Source organism: Cloeon dipterum, chromosome 4 (assembly GCF_949628265.1).
Source record: "Cloeon dipterum chromosome 4, ieCloDipt1.1, whole genome shotgun sequence".
Taxonomy (NCBI): domain Eukaryota; kingdom Metazoa; phylum Arthropoda; class Insecta; order Ephemeroptera; family Baetidae; genus Cloeon; species Cloeon dipterum.
The window spans coordinates 24822709-24847193 of record NC_088789.1 but is presented as its reverse complement, the minus strand read 5'-3'; the positions used below and the strand labels follow the sequence as shown (position 1 = coordinate 24847193).

The following is a 24485-nucleotide window of genomic DNA, read 5'->3' as shown; positions in this document are numbered from 1 at the left end:
GGGAATCCTAGACACTCCATTTTGACAGGTGTTCTTTTACCATTAATGCCACATTTTATAGTTGACTCGAATCCTTTTACGTGGTTTTTATCTGTAAATTAAGAGCTTCATAGTAAATTAAAGATGGTTTCTTACTGGCTAATTTTGATTATTATTCAACAAAAAATTCATCATGATTGGGAAATTTTCTTGGCCAATCTATGGAAGTCTGCAACTCGCTTCATAGCTCGATAGATAAAAAATATTAATGCTTGAAACACTTAAAATTAAATGCTTTTCTGTCCAACAAGTTATTAAACATTTTCTAGGAAGAACTTGGCTAAACCATCTGTTTTGTGGAAATATTTTGACATTTGGCCCTTATTTAATTTTTAATCAACTTGAGAAGTGATTTAGATGGTTTTAATCTCATTATCAGACGTTCAAAATGTACGAAAATTGCGTGAATCGCGCTCATTTGGCGCTTCTGAGTGAATTGGACGCTTTGAAACCAACGGAAGCATCTTAAGTTCCTAACCCATGCTGAGAGGTTGGACAAGAATTTGCCTTTAAAACTTTGCCGATGCGGATCGCCCGTTTTTGTTGAGAGTTTGAGCGGCTGCTGTTGGGATTGATGTTTGTTCGTACTCAGCGTGTTCCCTTTCCCTGCTTTTGTTAGTTTTTGCTGGGGACAACAGCAGAGCAAACTGCCGGCGAAACAAATGTTGTGCACCGGTGAGAAATCGTGCCCAGATTTCCAGGCACGGGGAGGGAGAGCAGCCAAGGGAAAAGAATGTACACCGGCCTGCGAAGCGTCCCACGAGAGACCGGCAAAATTGCCCGTGTATGAAACATTTAGCAGATGAAAATTTGGCTTGGTACGTGGAAGAAAGTTGGCCCAGCCGGATTTTATACTTTCGGTGCACGGCGCATTAATTTGAAAAGAAACGCGCGCGTCGTCTCACCGGCGCTAAAAGCAAAGTTTACACAGCGTCTCGCTATATCACTACCTCCGGTCAAGCGAGGTGGCACCGACAACAAGTGCGTCGTAAATAAGAAATCTGTCTTCGCAGCGTCTGAGATATGTTGTAAACAAAGGAAATGGACTGGGAAAACAATAGATCCTGCGCTGCGGCTGCTCGCAAAACTTGCCAAATAATTGGGTATCATATTTCCTGCGGCTCCCGAGGGATATTGGACCGCGCCGACAACAGGTGAGGCAATTAGTTGGAGAGGGATGCGATAATATTTTACTCGCAGCCGCTTTCAAGAAGGTGGCGTGCTGAAAAGAGGGGATCAATAAAAAGCAGCCTTTCTCCCGAGTGATGCGGTAAGAATCGCAGCCGCTCACTCACTCACATCGCAGTTTTGGCTCCAACTGTACATATATATTATCAGGGTTGGGAATTTAAGACGACTAACTAATTTAATGTGAGACTATTGTTTAAATTGAGCACAAACCAAGCAATTTTCAGACCAAAAATCGTCTAAATCACTGAAAAATACGAATACAATGCTCAAAATGGTTTGAATTTAAGATTAATATTAAAGACCGTTTCTGAGCACACTAATCAATTTTTGAGGGTCCAATTAGGTAACATGGATATTTTTCCGACCATAAAGTCCATCGCAACGTGCGTAGCACAAGTAGAACTTTTTTCCCGCCAAAACAATATATGAATGGGAGAAGTGCGCATGCGTAAGAGCTGGCTGGATCTGACAAAGTAGTCATTCGTACAGGTGGTCTCTCTCAAACCAGTTCTGACGCATGCGCAGTTCTCGCATAATATAGGTTCATATTTTTTTGGCGGGAAAAATCTTCTACTTGTGCTACGCACGTCGTGCTACACCTTTTGGACGGACAAAATATCCACTTTACCTAATTCGACCCTCAAGAATCGATTGGTGTGCTCAGAAACTTCGTCAAAGACGGTCTTTAAGGAATTATGGCAATTCATCAGTGAAAAATCCGAGAATTTGACCTTAAAAGTTTTTCCAGAGGCTAAAACCAGGTACATTACATAGCTACCTCTCGAAAATGTAATGGTATTGGCCAAGAAATGCTGGGAAAATGAAAATAACAATCTAAATTGGCTCTCCCAAACCTCCAAATATTCTCCTAAATGCGGCTCAGAACCACATAAAAATAGTCTTCTTTGTAAATTCCGTCTCAAATTCCCAACCCTCGATATTATGTATATATACAAATACACAGAGTCCCCTAGCTCGCAGCCAAAATGTGTGTATTTTGAGGGTCGAGCACGCGACAGGCAAATGGACCTGAAACGTCAAATTATGGGAGCCCATTATTGGATACTGTTTCCACGCGCAGATTTTCCGACAATTGCTTTTGTGACAAAAAAAAAAAACGACGGGTCGAATTCAATATTGGCTTTCTGTATGCGGTGCGTGCGTGCCAGACTCTCCGCAGGGAATATTCATAATAATTTCTTCCCTTGCAAAACGACAATCGAGCACGAAAAAAATATAAAAAAACTCCTCGCTTCGGGGTTTAGAAGCAGTTAATTAAGTAAAGTCCCTTTTGAACAATTGTTGCATGCAATTGACAGATCCCGGCGACGATTACGCGCAGACGGGCCCTCTCTCTCACTCCTTTTTATCGCACGCAATAAAGGGATTAGTTTGGCTCGTAAAAAGGATCGAGGCGTATTTGAATGCGAGTCTGGGAATTCCAAGTGCTGCTGGGTCCTCCCTATTAGCATGCAACCTTCCGTTTGACGAATCGGAAGTAATCTGTCAGGCAAACACACCGCCAAGCTCAAGCATTACGCAGGCAGTGAGAGATTGACTATGCCAAATATATTCTTAGCTTTTATTCTCATGAATTTTTGGAATGCTAAAGTTCAGACTTTCTTCAAAAACTTTTGGAATGTTTAGTTTTAACAATGTGTGCATTTATCAAAATTGAACCTTGCTATACAGTTCTAAATTTAAACTTGGCCAACTTTCTCCAAAATTTATACTGCAGATTTAAATTTACTCTTGTTGTGTTGTGCTTTTGTTGGAGTTTTTTCTTAAAGTTTCTAGAACGGCTGAATCGCTTGGTCGGTGGGAAAAATAATTACATCTGGATCTTATTGAAATCATCCCAAAATTGATAGTTTTAGAAGTTAAAGTATATGACGCAAAGTTGCCCTGCAGAACCATTTTGATTTAAAACTAAAATCCAGCATTCTAATCATTTTCCTAGTTAAATACTTGCACTTTGAGTTTTAAACTACGCCTTTAGGGCGTTCGTTGGCCTCATTAAAAACACTCCTACACTTTTATCAAAAATTGCTCAGCGAATTAACAAGATGGCTGGCTAAAATGCTCGCTCTTTTAATACTTTGCACGTGAAGTACGTTCTCCATAGAGATTTTCTGGAGCAAACATAAAACACACCGTTTTTAAAGGATGGAAAGCATTATATGTTCTCTTGCAAGTCCTCAATTCCGCGGAGTGCGTGCTGCAAGTACTCCTCATGCACTACGTTGTTATATTTCTAAAGCACAATGCACTCCTCGTAGGACTGAAAACTTATTCCAACCTCAGAAGTTAAACAAAAGCCAGGCTGCTAATTGCGTAATCTAATTGGCCGGGAGGTCGAACTGGGCTTTGCTGCTCATTTGGCCTAATTGCATGCCAAGTGAGCGGGCGGGCGAACGGGCGGGCGGCGCGTCAAAGAAACGTGTCCGCACGATGCTAATAGCTGACTCGAGAACAAAACTTTTGCAGGCAGCATCGAAAGAGTCTAATAAAAAGCCTTTTAACAGTCGCGAGCAGGCGAAGTAACATTCTCTGTGGCATGCTAATGTATTCTAAATTGCCACCGCTGATGCTGCTGCTGCTGACCCCGCACACAAAGTTTAAACAGCAGCAGCAGCAGTTGTTGCTGCTGCTACTGCTTCTCTCTGCGAAATGATGCAAAAGAGGAAGAGGTGAGCTGTGTGTGTGTGTGTGTGCTGGTGTGGATGTGCAATCTGGCAGACGGTGCGGCGTCCTTTCCTCTTGTTTACCCAACACTGAATCAATCCCCCGGCCCATGCTGTTGAATCTGCCCGTGTCTCGGGTCACCTAGTTTTGTCCTGAATTAGATGATTTTGCAGCGGGGTCCAGATGTGCGATAAAATTGGTTCGCACTGCACAGATCCAAGATGGCGTCTGAATGTGGGAAACAAAAAGCTCTCTTTGGATTGCGGTACGAGTGTCAAGAGTTTATTTTTACGGTCTAAAAGACACAATTAGCACAAGTAATGCAAATTATGTCACAATATTGACGAAAATTTGGTTCTTTTCGCGCTTTTTCACGTGACCGTTTGTTCGCGCCATACTCCACCGGATCTGCGCATCGCACGAATCTGGCCCAGTGTGATTTTGTATAAAAATACTGCTTTTAACTTTATTTTGCTTCGATTTTAAAGAATATAATTCGATAAATATTAAGAAACTAAAAAATCTGAGAATTCAGCTAGAGTTGGATTTTTTGGAATCGGCCGCCGCAGGAGAAGTCAAATAAATGATGGGCAAAGATCGTGTTCAGGATCAGGAGACGCCACTTCTGTTGCCCTAATTTATGTTTATTGCGCTTCACATGGTTCAAATAGCTTGGAGTACAAAGGAAAATTCAACAAGTAGGTTAACAATCACAGAACAGTAATTACGTCACAATAGGGGGCTACTTTCCTTGACCAGCGATTAGCCGATCCCGAAAATTCCATTGCTAATCTGATTTTCAGACTTTTTAAGCTCCGCCATGTGAAATAAAATAATACATATTTTTCAACGTACGTGTCCTTTAAGCTTCATAGAACCTAAAATTATTGTTACATACTGAAAATGCGTTGAGGCAAGCGTCAAGCAAATTGTCAAAGTAATATTTGCCATTTTTCTTTGACCGCATCAATAAGCATCTGTATAATAGGAACTTACAAAAGCATTTCTAGACTTCAAATGATGCAAATTCCATTTCGAACAAATTGAAAATCTATGTTATAGTTTCAGAGAAATGGCATTCGGACAAAAGACACGTCCCCTGTGTGTTTTGCCCCGCGCGCGCGAGAGAGAGTATCGATCCCGCGCACGAGAGGCTAAAGAGAACACCACCGACAATATGTAGTATCGCGGGCACAAATTATTTATGCCGGGCCCGCCGACAAACAATCGTAAATTCGCCGATTAAATGCGTTATTATTCCGCGCTTGCGAGCAGCAGGATTCGTTGTTGATTAATTTCGTTTTCGCGTTATTTTTTGTCTCTCCTCTGCTCTGTGCGTCCTTTGTGAAGCAATAAATTGCGTCGACATGGGTGAATCGTAAATACACACACACACACACACACGCACAAATGAGTGTTTCGGTATTAGCGCGAACACAAAAAATTGGAACGCAAACACTCGCTTGAGTTTGCAAACATTTGGGGGCGCGTTTTTGTCGTTCCGAGAGTAAAATGTTGGCACAACAATGTACCGGGGAAATGATTTGTTTGGCAAATGAGATGTGGTCCAATATATTCATTATCTGCTTGAATGTAGTAGCGGCAATCACATTTACACCAATATAAGGGCTAAATTGGGAAAAACAGTATACGTGCTAACCAAACAAATCTAATCATAAATACACATTATCAATTCTGAGAACGAATTTTATTTAGCTTGAAAAATACGTAAAAACTGAATATTTTGGTCTTAAAAACCTTCTAAAAATTTGAATCTTGGTTCAAAAGTACTTAATTCTAGAAATTTGATAGTTAAAATTAAATAAAAATTATGGATATATCAATATAATCCCAAATCGAGGCTCTAAAACGATTTTCTCTTGCAAAAGCGTTGAAGGTTACTCAGTAGAAAAAGCCCAAAGATGAAATCGACTGGAAAAATGGTGGGCTCAATGCAAACCCTGTAGCTTTAGAAATTCCAAGATGTTCCCGAAAAAATTGAAATTTGCAAATGCTGATTGCTTGCGAATTTTAAATCTTTCAAACAAACCATTCGGCCGAATGAGCATTTTATGCAAGCCTTTACTTATATAATAATTTTAATCACTTCCCAAAGTTCCATTGATCACTTTTAAAATAATTGTGCTTTTTCAATTTTTTGTTTATCAATTCCCTGCTGATCCAATTTTGTACATATAACATAGAAAAAATTCAACTGTAATGCCGATGCCGTGAGCAATGAAAATCCGAGAAAAACCCAGCCCAGCGGATCTGAATAAAAATACTTCGATTATAATTATGATAAATAATACTTTGGACCAACAATTGAGATTATCTAAACTTTCCAAATTTATTCTATAGCAAGAATCTTGACAGAGCTTGAGATAAATATCAAAATTTCAAAGAAAACCGTCGTTCTTTGTCCGAAATTTAGCAAATTAGTTGTTTTTTGCCTTCAATTTGTCGGTTTTGACATTTATAACCAGTTCTAGTCAATTTCCGTCTCAAAATTCGTGAGCATATATTTGCTAAATTACTTGCCTTCTAAAAAGCCCAGAAAAAATCCACCTTAAGATAAACGATGTTACCTACAATGAGCATTACAAAGCAAGACGTTCTCTTTATTTATTTTCGCAGTGGCAAAAGTCTTGGATCTGGCTCTTTATCTGGGAAACCGATTCATTTCCCAACTGATGTCAAAATCAGTCGCATTCCCGTGGGCCGCGAAAGTGCCCTTGAGGAAGTCTTTCTCTCTCTCTCTCTCTCTCTCTCTCTCTCTCTCTCTCTCTCTCTCTCTCTCTCTCTCTCTCGAAAGGAGTGCGAGAAGGAAAAGTGAGTGCGATAGAGGAGACAGAGAGAGAGCAAAAGCGAAACCTGATAGCGTCTGACTGACTCGCGTTGGAAAGAAAGAGAGACAGCTGGGCCGGTCTGGGCGGGCGAGCAGGCGACTCGCAGCAAATTTTCAATTTCACAGTGGCGAACGTGCCAAGCGAGTATCAAGTATCGCCGCGCGTCAAGATTTATCTGCGAAATGAAGTGACGCGCGCTGGCCGTCCCCCCGGCTGGCTGACAGCGAAAGTCGAGGCGAAAAGGTTCACGCACCACCTGCTTTCACTTTGAGAATCCGCGGCTTTTCAAAAGCACCTAGCGCGCCTCTTTTTATTACAGGGTTAAAGCAACTTATTAAATTTAGACGGCCGGCCGCTTTTGTGCTTTTGAATACTAATTTGCGTCCGCTTCGGATGTTTACGAGTTATTTATGTACCACATGGCGACGTGAGTTGAGCGAATGCTAGTGCGTGCAGGCTGACTGTTTATTTTGGTCCATTCATTAAACGACGGTGGCTAGTGCATTTTCTATTTCGAGCCGATGAGTGCAGAGCAATATTTTCGCGTTTCTCTCACTCCGTAATTACGCTCTTGGTGCAATAAATCTTTAGCTACTAGCTGTGCAATATTATTTATTTTATTTCCTGCGCAGACACAATAAATGTCTTAAAATAAAACAACGCTCCCCAGCAACAGTCACTGCACACAAACCATAAAAGTTTTTAGCGTCGTGTCTTAAGATTTCAACATCTAGGTTGTTGCTCTTACTCTGGAGCTTCATTTTCTGCTTGGAAATAGAAATTTTCAATTTTCTGAAAATGAAATACAAATTAAAACTATATATTCTACGATTTTACGATTGCAATTTTCGTCAAATCTTGTTGTAAATATTGTTACCTAAAATAATTTGTAATCTGTTATTAAATAATTGCTCTGGAAAAAACAGTTTTATTGCAATTATTTTAAATAATTTAATTTATTTTTAAATCTTTAACAAAATATGACAGTATTTTATTAATTTTAACAATTATTATTATTATCATTTTGATTTTCTACAATCGATTATATTAACAATTTAAGAATTTACAAATTACGTGCAAGAAAAATCAATGTATATTATATTTTAAACTTGAATTGCACACTATTTTTGACTTTGGTCGTAAATGTTTAGAGATCGTATAAAAATGAATTGATGGAAACAATAAAATTGAATGGAGATTTGAAAAATTACAGAAATCTCGGATTTCATTAATTTTGCACATTAATGATTATATTTTTGCCTCATTTATTATTTGACGATTTTCTGTTAAAATTTTAGTTCATGAAGAAAATCATACACTCTCTAAAATGGAAAGCTAAAAAATGTACAATAGTTTTTCTTCTAAACAGGCTGGAATGGCTCAACCTGCATAAATATTTTCAATTCCAATACAGTCGTATTACTTTTGAAAGCTACAAAATTTCGCAATCTTGTTCATTTGAACTTGAGAGAGTCTAGAAGAATTCCGATAATATAAAAAGTTCGGCCATCAGTTTGTGTCATTCGTAGTTTGAAAGGAATGGCTTTTTTGTGTGCAGAATGTCTTTCGCAACTAGCAGCTTCATATGTGTGTGTGTGTGTGTGTGTATCTCGGACTTTATTTTCGCAGCTGTCCGGAACGAAGCAATTATTTTCCGCTGGACGCGTGGACCAAAAAAATCAGGCTAATTCATATATTTCACGTCGAGCATAGTGGAGGCGGCCAAAATGCGTCTTTATACGTCCAATTTCCAGCGGCAAAGTGGAAGAGACGAGGCGGCTGCTGCGTGAGGAAAAAGTGGCGTCATTTGTCTCCAGCCGTGCTTGGAAAATGCGTACGTTTGCGCTGGAATGGCTGCTGGTCCCGGGGCAAAAAGCAGCAGAGTGTATAGGTACGGACGGTTGGATTCGCCGGCCGAGCCGAAAAGACACGGAGTCGGCAAAATCCACACGCTTGGACGAGCTCCAAGTTTGGATTTGCATCCAGGTGCTGTGCCCACCTGACATTCGCCGTTGCCTGTGAAAAATGAGCAAAGTTTGGCAATAAAAAGCACCGCGTGTGTTATTGTTTACGGCTGCACCGACAGCAATAATTACGCCGACACGCCGCACCGAAACCATAAATCACGCCGATTCCGCTTTTTGCCGCTTGCCCGGCGACGCCACCGTCGTGTCTCTGGAAATTCGACATGCTCAGCGATTTTTTTTCTTACTACTTGCTTTTCTTGGTGCTGCTATCAGCGCATGATTAATTAAGTGCGGCGGCGACGAGCACGCATTTTTGGAAATTTCTTAATTAGGTTTTTGCCCCGCGGCTCGACGCGAGGGAGGTAATGAAGCTTGAATGTTGCACTACTTTTTGCCCCCCATCGCTATTCAAGGCATTTCTTTGCGATTTCATTAATCAAAACTCTCTGGAGCAAAAGCGAATTCGAAAAACCGGTCACGTCGTATTTTTGCAATTAATCACGCGCACTGCCTGAGTAAATGCTAAAAAATTCTCCGGAGCTCCGTGCCAAAACGCACAAATTGCTTGATTGACTTAATAATAAACATTTATGCATCTGCGCGCGAGCATTAATATTGGCGAGTCAATTTCCACCGTGTATGGTTTGCAATATTTATGAATTAATTAAGCTCAAAATGGAAATGCTTGATGGTCATTGATAAATATTGATTTTGTGCTTCAATTTTTGATTTAAAAATTCGGTACATGTAGATCACACAGCTGGATGAAATTACTTTGAGAAAGAATTTTGGGACAAACTACATAGTTGTCAGAGATTTAAAGGGCTATTCTCTCAGATTGTTGGTACTGTTAAAAATTCATTTAAACAAAATTCGAGCTCTTAATTCATTTTTTCTGGACGTTCAAGCAAGACTTCATAAAAATCATGAGTTTTTAACTTCTCGAACCCTTGCGGGAGCAAAAACTAAATGGAGGGTCTGAGCTACTTTCATTTTAAAGGTCTTAATTGTGTCCAAAGGGAAAATATTGAAAGCTTGAGCGGAAATTTAAGATTTTAACAAGCAAATTTTTCGTGTTTTGTATCCAATTTATTAATTATCTTCTTAACCTTTTGCTAACCAAATTTGCCTTAATTTATCAGAATTTTCTGATTTATAGATTTAAACATATATTATCCTCATAGTTTTTTGTTTTGCTATTTTTTCTATCAATCAATTTTTTCAGTCAATAGTCGCTCAATGTATATCTCAATTTTAATGGACTTTTCTAGTTTGAAAAGAAAAATGGCCTGATCCAATACCCGTTGTTACTTTTATCTTCAACCTCTCTTTATTGTATTCCAAAAAGAAAACACGTTCGCAAGCCCGGGGAAATAATATTGCAGCCATTGAGGCTGTGCAGGATGAGAGTCTTAATGGAGACGAGAAGCTTTAGTGCTCTGCTGATGAGAAAATGTATTACAGGCTCGATATCAATTATGCCACGTACTCAGCGACTGAGAGAAAACTACTAATGCATCAGAAAATTGCGAACGTGCATTATTTATTCACACAAAGATATAATTACGCAGTCTGAGAAATATGCACACGAGCGGAGCGAGTGAAGCGGCATAAATCCCTTTCGCGTGGCTGTCGTGTTTCGGTCTGCTCGCAATTCCGAATCTTCATTTCACAGAGAGGAGCAACGCAATTTCGTCCCCGACAGGCCCCATCTCATTTTTACGAGTGAACATACATATACGCACACGCACAAAGCCGCTCATCTTTATTTTGATTCAATTTTTGCCGACGCGTGGCAAGGGCGGGGAAGTTGGATGGAAATTGCCGGGGTTGGGACTTATAGACGGCTTTTTTACAAGAGAGACAACCTTTTTATACGGTTTTGGGCCCCATTTGGATGGTTTAGGTTTATTTCCTGATCAGAAAATCTCGGTTCTGGGGTTAATTTGTTTGTTCTATTTAAATTTCATTCCTTTCTTTGATGATCTAAGGGTCGATTTAGATACTTTGAGGAACTTATAGTCCATAAGCTCCGTCTCTCTGGACAACTTTATGAAGCTGAATGAGACCTATATAATAGTATTTAAATGTTTCCTAACATCGACATTCTAATGAAAACCAAAATATTTTATTAAATTTATTACTATCCATGTTCAAAAACGATTATCTGTTGTTTTTCTATAGCCGCAATTAAGTTTAGAACACGAATCAAGAGTTTCTGAGCCTTAATCAATTAATCTTGAAAAATCAGAAATTTCAATATTTAATCAGGGATTTTGGCTGAAATTCTCAGTAAACGCATGTTAAATTTCACGATTTCCCCGCGCTTTGTAGCATGTGCCTCTCTTTTTTTAATTTTCCGGTAAACCACACTCCCATTACGAAATTCAGGCAAATCGCGCCCTCTTCCTGTGGTTGATTTTTACTGAGAATTCAGTGGACGTGGTTTTCATTTCAAAAATTTAAAAATGTTAATAAAAAAGTCCTTTTTTCTAACGGTTAACACGACACGTGGAAATCGATTATTTATTGTTATATGAAGTGTAACAAAAACACGGGGATTTTGAACTGAGGGCATTATTTGGTGTGGTTAATAAAATTGTTTTTCGTTTTTAGGAACCGATTATTAAACGACAATTCTTTTCGATAGTTTTAAGAAAGTACGCAGTTTACAATATTCTAGCTTCGGCAAAATTTCCTACATTCAGAATGCAAAAAATAACCTAATTATATAAAACAATAATCCGAAACAAAGGATTTTGCGAGACAAAAAGTTACTTTCCAAAATAAGTGATCGAATTTTAGCAAATTTTTAGTTTAGAATTGATTTATAAGGAGATTTAGACAGTTTTAAATATGAAACAAACTCTTCAAACTGCATTATTTGATGCTTAAATGAAAATCACACGCGTAGAAAAAACCCATTGAACTGTCTAAAAATCCCAACCCCAGAAATTTCAATTTGGACTGCTTTGGCGGCGCACGGACCATTTCACCGTGTGTCACAACAGAGGATTAGGCCCGATCGCTTCAGCGGAGCGCAGTAGTAAGTCCCCGTGTCTGTCGTCGGCTCGGATCGGCCCGGCGTGTGTATTATCCCAATTTGCCCCTGCAGCAGCTGCTGCACACTGCGCCGTGCTGCATCGGGGCCGGGCGCGTTGCATACCTGGCCCCTGGCCGACAACAGCCATGCGGGTCACTCGAAAATGGCCTCCGGCTCACTCGGTCCGTGTAGATTAAATTGTCACACCGGCCGCCGCGCTATCAGTTTAATAGAAAAGGCCCCTTTGTGCGGTATGAGCGGTTCTCCAGCTTGGCTTTTATGCCGTGTGGCTAACAGGTTGATGCACTGGATTAGAAATATTATATTGGGAACGCTCCTGCTCTCCGCCAGCTGTCGAGCTCGCGATGTTACTCCTTCTCTCTCTCTCTCTCTCGCTCTGCCATCTTCATTTCGCCCTTTATTATTTCCATTCGAGTTAATTTAAGACCGATTTACTCCCAGCCAGCAGAGGAAGTGCACGCTCGGTTTATTGGCCGCGCGGTTTGCTGCAGCTCGCGACGGAAATTGGAACGCAAATTGAAAACGAAAGCGAATTTCTTCCTCGTTTGCCCCTCGGAAAATCAGAGCAAATCGCGCCGGCCGTAAATAAAAGATTCGCCGCTCGACGACGGAAAAGAGAGAAAGAAAAATGTCGTTTCGATTGTTATGAAAATTCTGCCCCACTGCCGGGTAAACACTCTGCTGGAATAAGGTGGTGCTGGTGGTGGCTCCAGCCAAAAGTTTTGTTTATCTTCCTTACGGGCAAAGATGGAACGTAAACTTTGGAGTAAACAGTTGGTTTCCGAACCAAAATAATCATTTGCATAGAGAAAATACGTATTTCGGATTGGTATATTCTGTCAATTTATTTATTTCCAGGCCGGAATATTGAGTTTACCGTACAAAAACGTAAAGCGTATATTTTATTCTCTGATTTCACCAATCGTAGGTCATTTACGTTAGTTTTTTTTAGATTTTGCTTAGTTTTCGCTGCGTGTATATTTCTTCGAATTTTCTACGTCATCTAAAAACACTTGAACTGTCGTATGTATTTTTAAGTTTCAAACCTTTCACGTAAAAGTCAAAGGACCTAAAATTTTAATTCTTAATGAAGAGTGAAACTATATTGCCCTTTTTCATTTGTTTTACTCTCAAATTGTATGTACTTTTTATTGATTTTCTAGTTTATCTTTCAATTACTGACTTGAATAGGAGGGATAACGTTTTCGACGGAATGTTAAGAGAACAATCGAAAAAAATAACTAAAAATGCATTGCTTTTTAAATTTTGATATCTTGCATCATACTTATCTTATGTTTTAAATCTATCAACGTTTTTATTAATATTTTTAGGTTAACAGCTTGTTTTGAAAACCGAAATATTCAACTGTTTAGAAAAATAATGGTCATTGGACCTGACTGGTTGATTTTTTAGGAACAATTAAAATCAATTTTCAATTACGCTAACATTCTTTGACATTTCTATAGTTTCAAAGTTTTGTAAGCCTATAAATTGAAACAAAAAACCAATCTGTTTTTGTATAATTTAAACCCTAAAAGCCTAAAAATTGATTCACCCGTCAGCTTATTTGTTTAAATTTTCCAGTTTAAAGCAAATTTTACCAGGTTTTCCCTGTATGTTTTGTATCCAATTTTGCCTTGAACTGGAGGTAGTTGGTTTTGTGACGAAACTTTTGGGGAATAATTGCGGCAATGCTATAATTATAATTAAATATCAAGGCAATAAAGTCTTAAGTTTACTTTATTATCTGATATACTTAATTTTACTTTGGAAAAACAATTGGTCTTTTGCGGTTTCACGTATGCAACTGGTTCAAATTAAGCTAAATTTTGGATTTGTCTTTTAATCTTTAATTTTTAAAACTAGAGATCTAAAAAAAATATTCAGCATGGTTTAAACTGCTCTTAGAAAAACCTTAAATAAATCACATCCTTTGTCATATATCAGTGATTTAAATGAAAAATCTGAATTGACACCGGTTAAAAAGTACTCACCATGGTCGCTCTTCTTGTCATCTGGGGGTGCGCAGTCGGCAGCGGCCGCCAGGTCGTCGTCGGCCGGCGAGGCGGCCGCCTGTCTGGCCGCCTTGTGATCTGGCTTGTCCGGCTCGGCGCAGCAGAGGAGGTGCGTGGCGGCGGTGCCGTTGCTGCCGGTGTTGTTGTTGAAGGTTTCCGGAGGGCCGGTGCTGACCATCATGCTTGCGTCGAGTGCGTCAGGTCAGGGCCACTGCATGTGGCCTTTGCACGCACAGGGGCTGTTCGCCGATCACCGCCGGTACCTGCACTGGCTTGGCTCGCCAGCCTCGCTGCCGCCGCCGCCGCCACCGCCGTTGACCTGTCGCTCCGCGGTGAGCTGCGCCGCCGCCACCAACAGAGCCATCCACCAGCGTCGCCGATAACTCCGACAACGACGCACCGACGCCCGTAGTGCCATCCGCCCGGCAGAGATGGGTCGGGCTGTACCGATTTGACGATCTCTCTGAGAAGGATGAAATCGAGATAGTATAATAATTATCCTTTTCCCGCGATAAAATCAATTCCCCTTTCAGCGAAAAATCTAAAATTTAATGCGTTTTTTTTCAATAAGAGCCAGTTATCTGATAATTACTTAAGTGTATTCAAACCATTGGAGATTCATGGAAAAAACCGATTGCTGAAGATCTGAAAAATGATATGATATCAACCATATCAACTGTTGTAAAATTAACATAATCAAGTATTTTTTAAAGCTTCCATCCGTCATCAAATTTCCTTTTTGAACGTCTTTGCAATCATTTGAAACAGTCAAAACCATGTATAATGCGGCAAAAACGTTCAAACTTCAAACAAGGTTTTTAAAATTTATGCATCAAAAATATAATTATTTATAAAATTGGTAATGGTCGACTTCATTTTTTTTATTGTTGATTTTACAAGTTATTTAATATAATGAATTTTCTCGTTCATGGGTATTAAATTTTTTTATTGCTTTGATTTCATTTTTAAATTAACTAATCATACACAAAATTTATCACAAATTTTAATGCTTTTAATTTTATGTTTTTATCAAACAATTAATAATTCATTTTAAATAAATTGTTTATTTTAATTATTACATCAAGAGCTTGAATTTTGGATACCTATGTTTTTTGCAATTTGATAAATTGATATGAGGCTGACGATCAAGTAACCTATTAGTAATTATTGCAAATACAATTTGTGATTGAACTGTAATTATAAGTTTATTTCAAATATATATATATATATACTTTTTGTATTATCCTTGGATGGATACAAACATCACATCGCACAGACGCACACCCTCTTTAGTCTCTTCATGATTAAATTTGCCCCTCAAGGTTTTTTTTATTTATATTTCAAAGGGAGAAAATGAATTTCATGGTAATTCATCATTAAAATCCTCTTGATCGGGAGGTGTAAAAGCATCCCGCTAGAAGGTACATGAAATTTATATTTCCTCTTCTAGAATTTTCGTCATTTTTTTCACTCTTTGAAAATATCTTGAAAATAAAGGATGGGACTTTTGGCCTACTTTTTATTTTATTATTATTTTTTTAGATCGATTTATACTTCTCGAGATAGCGAAAAACTTGTTCCAAATAACTTCGCAAACCAATAATATGGGGCACATATATGTATTTTTTTTTGCAATTAAGGTACTGCTGATAAGGCGAAAGCCTGCGGGGCTAAAATAGCTGCTGAACAATAATTTTAATTTTTTTTTTAATTTTAAGCATTCCATTCTTTGTTGCTTGCCTTTATGGGAGTAGCCATTATTAACATGTACTTATGAATAAATTATTTTAATTTTCAAAGTTTACACAGTCAGCTTCATAACTTTGAAATTTCAGAAAGCACATTTACAATTAGATTTCTCATCTAAGATATGAATTTTAAATCGTATATTTAATATATCAACCGCAAAAAGTAATAAAAAATTCACTTCATAAAATGACCGATTTTGCACTTCAGTTTGCAAATAGCGGACATAATCAAATCGGCAGCAACGTGGAAGCGTGTGAGTAATGGTCCGCGGCATGAAAAGGCTCTCGTTAATGTTGCTGATAATCATTTGCATTGTTGCCGGTGAACGGACTGCATTAACATGACCCGACAATTACCGCAGTACACATTATGCCAATTTATTCATCCTGCACATTCGATATTCAAGTGCAATTACAATTAGAGTACAAATGGCAGGAGTGTGTGTGTGTGAGTGTGGGTGTTTGTACACATTGCTAAACACAACACGGCCAGCATCGGGGGTATTGACTGCTGCTGAGACAATGGCTGCAACACAATTGCAATTCAGGTTCACTGTGTTTGCTCCTACGCCGACGGTAATTGACGCATTCGCAAAGGAGGAAGAACGTTTCCCAAGCAGAGAGACTGATTGAAAGCGCGTTCTTCTTTCTTGCTACGATGGATGGCAAAATAATTAGCAATTCCGTTTGAAAGGCTCCATTTTGCTGCGTGGCAACAACAATAGACAGCCTTTCTGCTGTTGCATAACAGGAAATGACAATTGCATTGCACAAGCACAAGGGCCGGGGCAGCTAGTTGCATATTAAAACATCTCGTTATACGCCCTCAAAATGCAAGCACTGCAAACTCTCATTTGATATATATGACTGGCTTTGACAGATTACGTATTTAGTTATTTAAAGCAAGAGATATGAAAGCTGCTAAATATAGATACGCTGAGGATTGTGGTTAAAACTAGACTGTGTTGTTATGAACCAAATGAAGAGTTTGAATCTTTTATTTTAAAAATTTTAGGTGGTTTTTTATAGCGTGGTCCAGATGTGCGATAAAATTGGTTCGCACTGCGCAGATCCAAGATGGCGTCTGAATGTGGGAAACAAAAAGCTCTCTTTGGATTGCCGTGCGAGTGTCAAAAGTTTGTTTTTACGATTTAAAAGACACAATTAGTACAAGTAATAATGCAAATTATGTCACAATATTTTCGCGCATTTTCACGTGACCGTTTTTTCGCGCCATACTCCACCGGACGCCATACCTGCGCGTCGCACGAATCTGGACCCCACTGTTTTTTTTAGTAACATATAGAGTTAAAAAATAAGAAAACAAGTATTTGAATTTGTTAATAATACTGTATTTTAATTATTATTTCAACAAATTTACAAATTTCCACGCCCATAAATATTAATTCCCTCGTCAACACACTTTTATTTGGCTTTGTGGCATTGTCTCAAAAGCTTCACCTTGTAGTGCTTCATGATTCCATAGTTCGTGCCTAAGCTTTGCAACTCGCCTGATCGGGAAATAATTACACACGCTGGTAATCGTCTATATGTATTATTCCTCTGACGGTATGAGTCAGCGAGGAAACCTTCTACATTTCCATCTCCTGCTTCGAGCGTGTAATTCTGAGATTTAATAACGTGACACGAAACTGAAAGGCCGCGCGCGTCTGAATTCATTGTGCACTGCATGACGTCGTGAGTGAGCGAGTGTGTGTTTCTGTCGAGCCGCGACTATGCTTTGTCCCGAATCCCGTGAGCGTTCAGCCAACTATATGTGTGTGTGTGTGTGTATACATATTAGTATGGGTAAATAGACACGTCCGCGCGCATGTAATTACAAAACCTTTGGTGTACAATGCACAGCGTTCGACGTTGTTCACAACAACTGAAATTCTGCCTGCCATTGTCAGATGCAAAGTGCAAACGCTCCAAAATAAATATCAACACACGCCAGCCAGCTATCCAGCCATACAGCATGCAGAATCGACCCCAAACCATCCGCAGTCGTGTTCAGTTAGTTGCTCTAAACTGGTTGAAATTAGATATTTGTTTTTCGTGAGATAAAATTCAAAATTTTAGAGAGGATTTTAATTTTTTGTTTACCAATTTTGGTGTCAGCAGCAAGGCTATTGGGAAAAAAATTTACATCGTATGGAGAAATATATTTCTGGTTATCTGCACAAGAAGCCGAGATATTCAACAAGGTCGATTTTTTTTAAATTCAGTTTTTCAGGCAAATAAGAGAGAAAAATTAGGCTTGAAATTGTGGCAGTGGATACCTCTTTTACACCCTAACATCATATTTAAAAATCACGATTGAATCATTTCTACAAAAAAAGTGTTAAAATAATTCCTTTTCATTTGGGGAAATATACCCAGAAGTATACTACACAATTTATTTGTTTGTTTTTAAGATTTTTTTCTGCACTTGGCATAATTTTTGGTACTTCTTTGGCTTCAAGAACGGTTTAAAACAATTATAGATGTGGCTAAGCAAACAATTTGAAATGTTGTGATTCATTCTGGTTTGGCGCGTCTTAAAAAACGCATATAGATCTTATAGATTCTCAGCGCTCTTCATGAATTCTGGATGGAAATTATTATTTCATACATTAGACAGCAGCGGTTTCATCTCCTCAAGGCCTCGGGTCAGTAGTCCAAATTCAGAACCGAAGAATTATTCTGAAAAACCAAAAGTTGTTGGGAACGATTGGCTATACAATATTCCAGTTTAAAAAGAAAACCATTTTCTTCAGCGGGGTCCAGATTCTTGCGACGCGCAGATATGGCGTCCGGTGGAGTTTTTGCGAAAATAACTAAGTTTTGGTCAATATTGTGACGTATAATTATTTGCATTACTTGTACTAATTGTGTCTTTTGGATCGTAAAAACAAACTCTTGACACTCGTACGGCAATCCAAAGGGAGCTTTTTGTTTCCCACATTCAGACGCCATTTTGGACCTGCGCAGTGGGAACCAATTTTATCGCACATCTGGCTCCCGCTGATTTTCTTGATTATGATTTGGACTTGATTTTATTTTGATTTAAAAATTTGACTTATTCCTTGGTCTGAGAGCAAGTACGATAACATGATTCTGAATGGGTTGAGATTCTCTGTTGACTTCTTGTGTGTAGAATTCGTCGGCAAGTGCTTTTTGGAGTGCCTGCTTGCTCTGCAGCGATTTTACTCGGTACACGAGTATGTGGTAGACTGCAGCCCTATAAGAGAGAAGTTGTGCCGCGTTTGAGACAATAGCAAGCAGCACTTCCGCAGTCAGACCGCTTTTTGCCATCTGATAAAACGAGTCGACCGCTCCTTGAGAGCGGTGCCATGATTGCGCTGAATTACTGCTAACCGCAGTCCATACGCACACAGATGAGAGAGGGAGAAAGTCTTGCAAACATTTGCACCATGAATAAATTTTCGGGTAAACCACCCTTGTGCGTGAGTAATTGTACGGAATTTACAACTTAAGTTGGAGATAAAACAGATAATTATCTCTAGAAATGGGAGTAGAAGTTTTGTTGCATAAAAAGCATAAGCTCCAGTCTTTTTGTTAATTAATAACTCGTCTCTGCTGAAAGTCTGGATCGGATACATTTCTCTCTTCCAGCCCACGGACATATTTAATTGAGTATTAATAATTATTGCATTGGCCTGTCACTTTCAGCAGCTCCGCGATTCGAAGGCACGCCTACATACATATGTATTTAATCTAGAAAATGTTGTAGCTTTGCGAAGGGAAAACGTCTTGCAATTTCCGTTTTTACTTCGCTTTTGGCAAGTGTTTGCAAACGATACTGAATTGATATCTGCAGTCGGCCCCCCCAGGGCGAGCGAACGAGCGCTATTCGAAATCGACTTTGGACCACCGGCAGCCTTTCTGGTGTTGCCGATTTTTGTTATTAATATTTCCATTGGCAAACAAGGAAGATGAGGAAATCCGAGATGAAATATTCAACTGATGCCTGATGGCACCGGCAGTAAACGCCGCCGCTTTTTGTGTTTGTTCAGACAAAGAAATGAAAAAATATATTTTTACTCTTTATTGCTTCTTCATCTCTGCTCTTGAAATATCCTCCTAAATTTGAAAACTTTTGGTGAGTGGTTTTTTTTTACAAAAAAGCTTCTGTCTTGTAAAAAATCAGACCTGCAAATATATGAAAATTTCGTTATTTTGTTTTTATTATTATTTATTATATTAGACACCAACGGTGTACAACACAGAGTACATTATATAACGATATTATTTAACTGCAATTTCTTATATTTAGCAGCTTGAAATAAGGTAGTTGTATTATTTTTACAATTGAGGAAATGATACATGTCTATACCGCTTTCATCGCAGAATTGGCAAACACAATTAGCAGAAACATCTAGATGGAAACGTTTGTCTTTACATAACAGAAAATGATAACCATGGAAAGAGTATCTCGTAAAAACACTTCGATCTTTACAATAGGGTAGCCACCAGTTCTTGTTTGTCATAGCTGGGGTACTGTAAAAATTAGGGTGAATATTTTGTTTTTTATGCATCATATTATCCAAGAATTTAATATAAACAGGTGTGTCCGGCAGGGAGAATTTTGTCTTTAAGTCATTTACAAAATAATCAGTCTCAACTAGATCATATACAAATCTTGATTTCATTCTCTTATCGACACATAAGGCTTTCTTAAAAATCTAGACTTAGCACATTCAAGATTATTTAAGTCTTTTAAAGTCAAGTATTTCCAGACAGCTTCAATACCATATGAGGCAACAGGAGAAATAGCTAAATCAAATAATTTTTTGGCTGTAACAATAGAACTTTTTGACAAATTTTTAATTTTGCCTGTAGCAAATATTGAGGCTTTAACTCTCTTATCAATATGTTTACTAAAACATACACCTGCAGTTTGGAAAGTGACTCCTAGATAATTAATTGAAGAGCAGAAGGTAATTTTGTTTTTAAGGCTGTGAATTTAGGGTAAAATATTTGGTTTAAAACACTTTAAGTTAAGCAATACACGCGTTCCACAGAAACTTCAATCCGGAATTTAGGAATATCATTTTTTTACAAGAAATGTAACAAAGATAAAAGAAAAAACCATGAGACAATAGTTACAAAAACCTAATTGTTTATTTAGGTCTTGAAATTAGAACTAACTATCCTCATCCTCATCAAATATATTTTAAACTAAAAACTGTGTTTTAACTGTTCCTTTTTTGCCCCACTTCACGAAGTATTTTTTGCTCCGAAATAATGAAAAAACCTAATTCCCCTTTCTACCCTCAAAGGCAAGCTGCTATGGAGGTTATTGATTTACGTTAGCATCCTGCCAAATGAGAGAGTGTAGTTGATCCCGTCTCATTAATTTCTCACACACTGCCTACCACAGGGGGTGTATAAAAGCACGCCGGTGGTGTAGCAGCTGCCAAACTAAATTCACGTCGGCGGTGCTAACGCGGAGAGCACGCCACGGTGTGGTGAAATAATAATCATGGAAATGGATATGCACTCTCGGCTCCCGGGGAAAAAGTGCATGTGCAGAAATTAAATGAATGTCGTGACTCTCAGAGGCGCCATTTTTGAGGCGTCTATCCGCTAATGGAAATACATGGAAGTGCCAGCACCGCCGCGACCACTACGCAGTTTCGAGCAGGTTCCCGTGCAAATGAGGCCATCCGCATTCACTCTTTGTGCACATCTGCACGTGCAATTATTTCAAATTTCCTCTCTAAGAATGTGAAGCAGAGTGCCAAGCTGCTGCGTCGTTATTCTCCTTCCTGAGCTCAGGCCAAAAGGTGCATAAGATTGTTGAATTGAGTGTCGCGTGCGTGACCTAGACTTGATTATGAACTACTTAAATCATTTAAAAATGGTTTAGTTTCAAATTCCATAATATGACCATTGTTAAGTCGTTAAAAGCAATAATATTTCAGTTTTTTCTTTCTCATTAAAATTATTAGTTAAAAATTGCATAATTTGATGCCTAAAAATTATTTTCTGGTTTACGAGTTTGATATCAACTTTTTGACGTTTCCTTTTCTTTTTTAAATTTAAAAATGAGGTCCAACATTAGTTGTTTTCCTAATTTATCTATATTTTGAAATAGAAAATTAAAAATATTAGTAACAAAGTGTCTACTAATAGAGGCATTCGATCTGCCCACAAGTCTACTGTTTGATCTTTCGGAGCGTTCAAGTCCATCAAAACCACGGAAGACAATAATTGAGGAGGTGGTGGAAGCGACAACAGCAGCAGCCAAGATCCCTCAAACATCAATTTTCAAAGAGTGAAAAACTGCTTGCTGCTTAACATCACGAAAATCATTCTAGAAGGGAAAACATATATTTTGTGCAACTACTTGAAGGCTGCTATAACCGCTGTCAAATCAAAAGGATTTTTAGAAGAATTCCTTGAAATTTTGTCTCTTTCCCATTGTGAAAAAGGAAAAACCTTGTAAACACATAGTATACACTTAATTATGCCAATCGAATCAGAAAAACACACTCGCTAAATTCGCAAATTGCAAAAGTGAGCTCAAAGTTGCCCATCATTCGACGCCATCTTTGATCTGACCGGTGGGAACTATGGGAACCAATTTGAACGCGCATCCGGCCTTTAAATCGCTGCATATGTGATTACAAATTTTGTTATACCAATATAAAAAAGTCAAATAAAAAATAAATTATGACGAAAAAAACTTCGTTATATTTATTTCAATAAATTGTTCATGCCACAAGCAAAATCATCGTTTCTATAGAATATCTGGGTAATTTGCATTTGCTTTCATCGATTCGCTTTAAATGCATCCTTCGATAGAAAATAAGTGTAAAATATACGTTTCTTACAAATAAAAACGTAAGTGTTCATGATTCTTTTCACTAGAAATAAAACCATAGAATGCGCGGAATTTTTTAAGAGTTTCAATGAGATCGTTATTCACAAACCATCGAAGTTCGTCATCGTCTTTTTTCCTGTTTTCAAAGAATGACTCAACACAAGCAATTTCGTTGTTTGTGAATCTCCCAGACATCATACTTTCGGCAAGGATCAGGTAGTCACACATGGGATTGATCCGGAACTGGATGTCAGTGAGTGTCGGCAGGACTCTGGCTGCAGTTGTGATGAAAGCAGCCAATGCGAGAAAAAATGGCTCCTCGACATCGTCAATGGAATAGCAATTCATGAGCACAAAAAGTGTTTTTAGTTTGCGTAGAGTTTTCTTTCCGCTGATCAAATCAGTCAATTTTTTCATGTCATCCTCATTTCCGCTTTGCTCAATCAGAATAATCACCTTTTCCAGGTTCGGTGCGATCAAATGATCCGAAACTGCGTCAGATTTACTGAAAAAGAAAAAAAAATGTTGAATTAAAGCACGATAATTACATTTTTGACGGTGCGCAGGATTCCTGAGAGCTAAATTATTATTGGCAGCAGAAATCATTACTTCGTGAAAAGTCCGTTTGGCTCACATTGTGAAAGGCATTCTCAGGAGTGTAAAATCAGTGGGAGATATTTGAGTAGTTCAGGGATCTAATACTGGCTGCCCAATGGCAAAAGGCGGTTAATTTATTGGGCCCATAAGCTCCTCTGCGGCAACTCGGGCCCCATGGACAGGGATAAAAAGCATAAAAACAGGGTAATTTTTGGTCTAAGAACCTATTTATAGGAAAAAGTGCAAAAAGAAGAACGCCCATGCGACAGCCGACTCAAGCGACAAAGGCTGGCCGACGTTGGCTGTCTTTGTGGCGCTGCTGTCTCGATCTTTTGTTGCTTTTTTTCCTAGGTTCAGACCAGAAACCGCTAAAGCAAAGGTGTGTACGTTTCCATGTATTTTCGACTGAGTTATTCATCTGCCTGGCCTTATTTAACCCTCAGGAATTGATTCGGCAAAATGTCCCAAAATGAAATTTCCTCTCGAAAACTCACACGACGATTTCCTTAAGCAGGTTGAAACTGTTCATTGGAATGACAGCACCTTCGATGTCAACAAGGCCGACCCTTTCAAGGTTTGGGCAGAACTCGAAAATTCGGTCCAATGACAATTCCTGGCAGCAAATGCAATATCCCAAATAGAGAGAATGCAGTTTCAGCCCGTAAGTTGTTAGGAACTGCAGCAAAACCTCTGGCGGCACTCTGCGTAAATGAAGGCTCTTGATTTCTTGGAACTGCAGCAAGGGCTGGACTTGCCATGCATCACTGCTATCTGGCCCTTCAATCTAGAACCAATTCTACATTAGACCTTTATATTCTACCAATTGGTGAGGTCCCTGCAGTCCCCAATTGGATAAAAATTCTCAGTTTCTCACCCAGAGGTGGGTGACGTGTGGAAACATCAAGTGCACATCTTCAACTATCTGCTCGTATTGCAAATCCAGCCACAAATGCCGCAGATTGCGGACTTCCTCCAAGTGAGGGGCGTAATGATATTGGATTTGGGTGCAAAAAACGCTCGCAAAGTCCTCGACGATCTGCAAGTTGGGAAGGTGCATCCTGCAAATATTCCTAAACTCCAAGTAGTGCTCGATAGGGGCACTCGAGCGGAAAAAGAAGGCTTTCAAGAGTTGTAAATGGACCTTTAACTCCTCTGAAGTTGGCATATTAAAGTCTTTGTCGGAAATGTTAACACTGATGAATCGCAAATTTCGCAATGTTTGGCACACCCTCATCAGGTCCCTTAAATTAATGTCAAACTGTTCTATCCGGAGCATTTGTAGATGCTCCATTTTTCCGAATGCCTCAATGAATTGCTCGTTGAAGACTCTCATGTCGGGCATGGTATATCTAACACAACCCTCGTTCAGTACGGAAAGCGACAAAAGATTAGTTGTTCTCTCTGAGACGTGGGAGATTGCCTGTTATTGAGTAAAAGCAAGATAACAGCGTTAATATAAATTAAAAATATACAATTATTTACCGATTTTAGGAGGATA

The 24485-nt window shown here is 38.8% G+C and overlaps 1 protein-coding gene across 1 annotated transcript in view; it reads right to left on the bottom strand.

Annotated features, from left to right (window-relative positions):
* Nucleotides 1-14103, bottom strand: part of LOC135944321 (KH domain-containing, RNA-binding, signal transduction-associated protein 2-like) — a 146046-nt gene extending 131943 nt beyond the window's left edge. The window contains exon 1 of the mRNA XM_065491171.1: nucleotides 13790-14103. Coding sequence (XP_065347243.1) covers nucleotides 13790-13991 — 202 coding nt within the window. The 5' untranslated portion in view covers nucleotides 13992-14103. The remainder of the gene's footprint in view (nucleotides 1-13789) is intronic.
* Between the last annotated feature and the right edge of the window lie 10382 nt (nucleotides 14104-24485).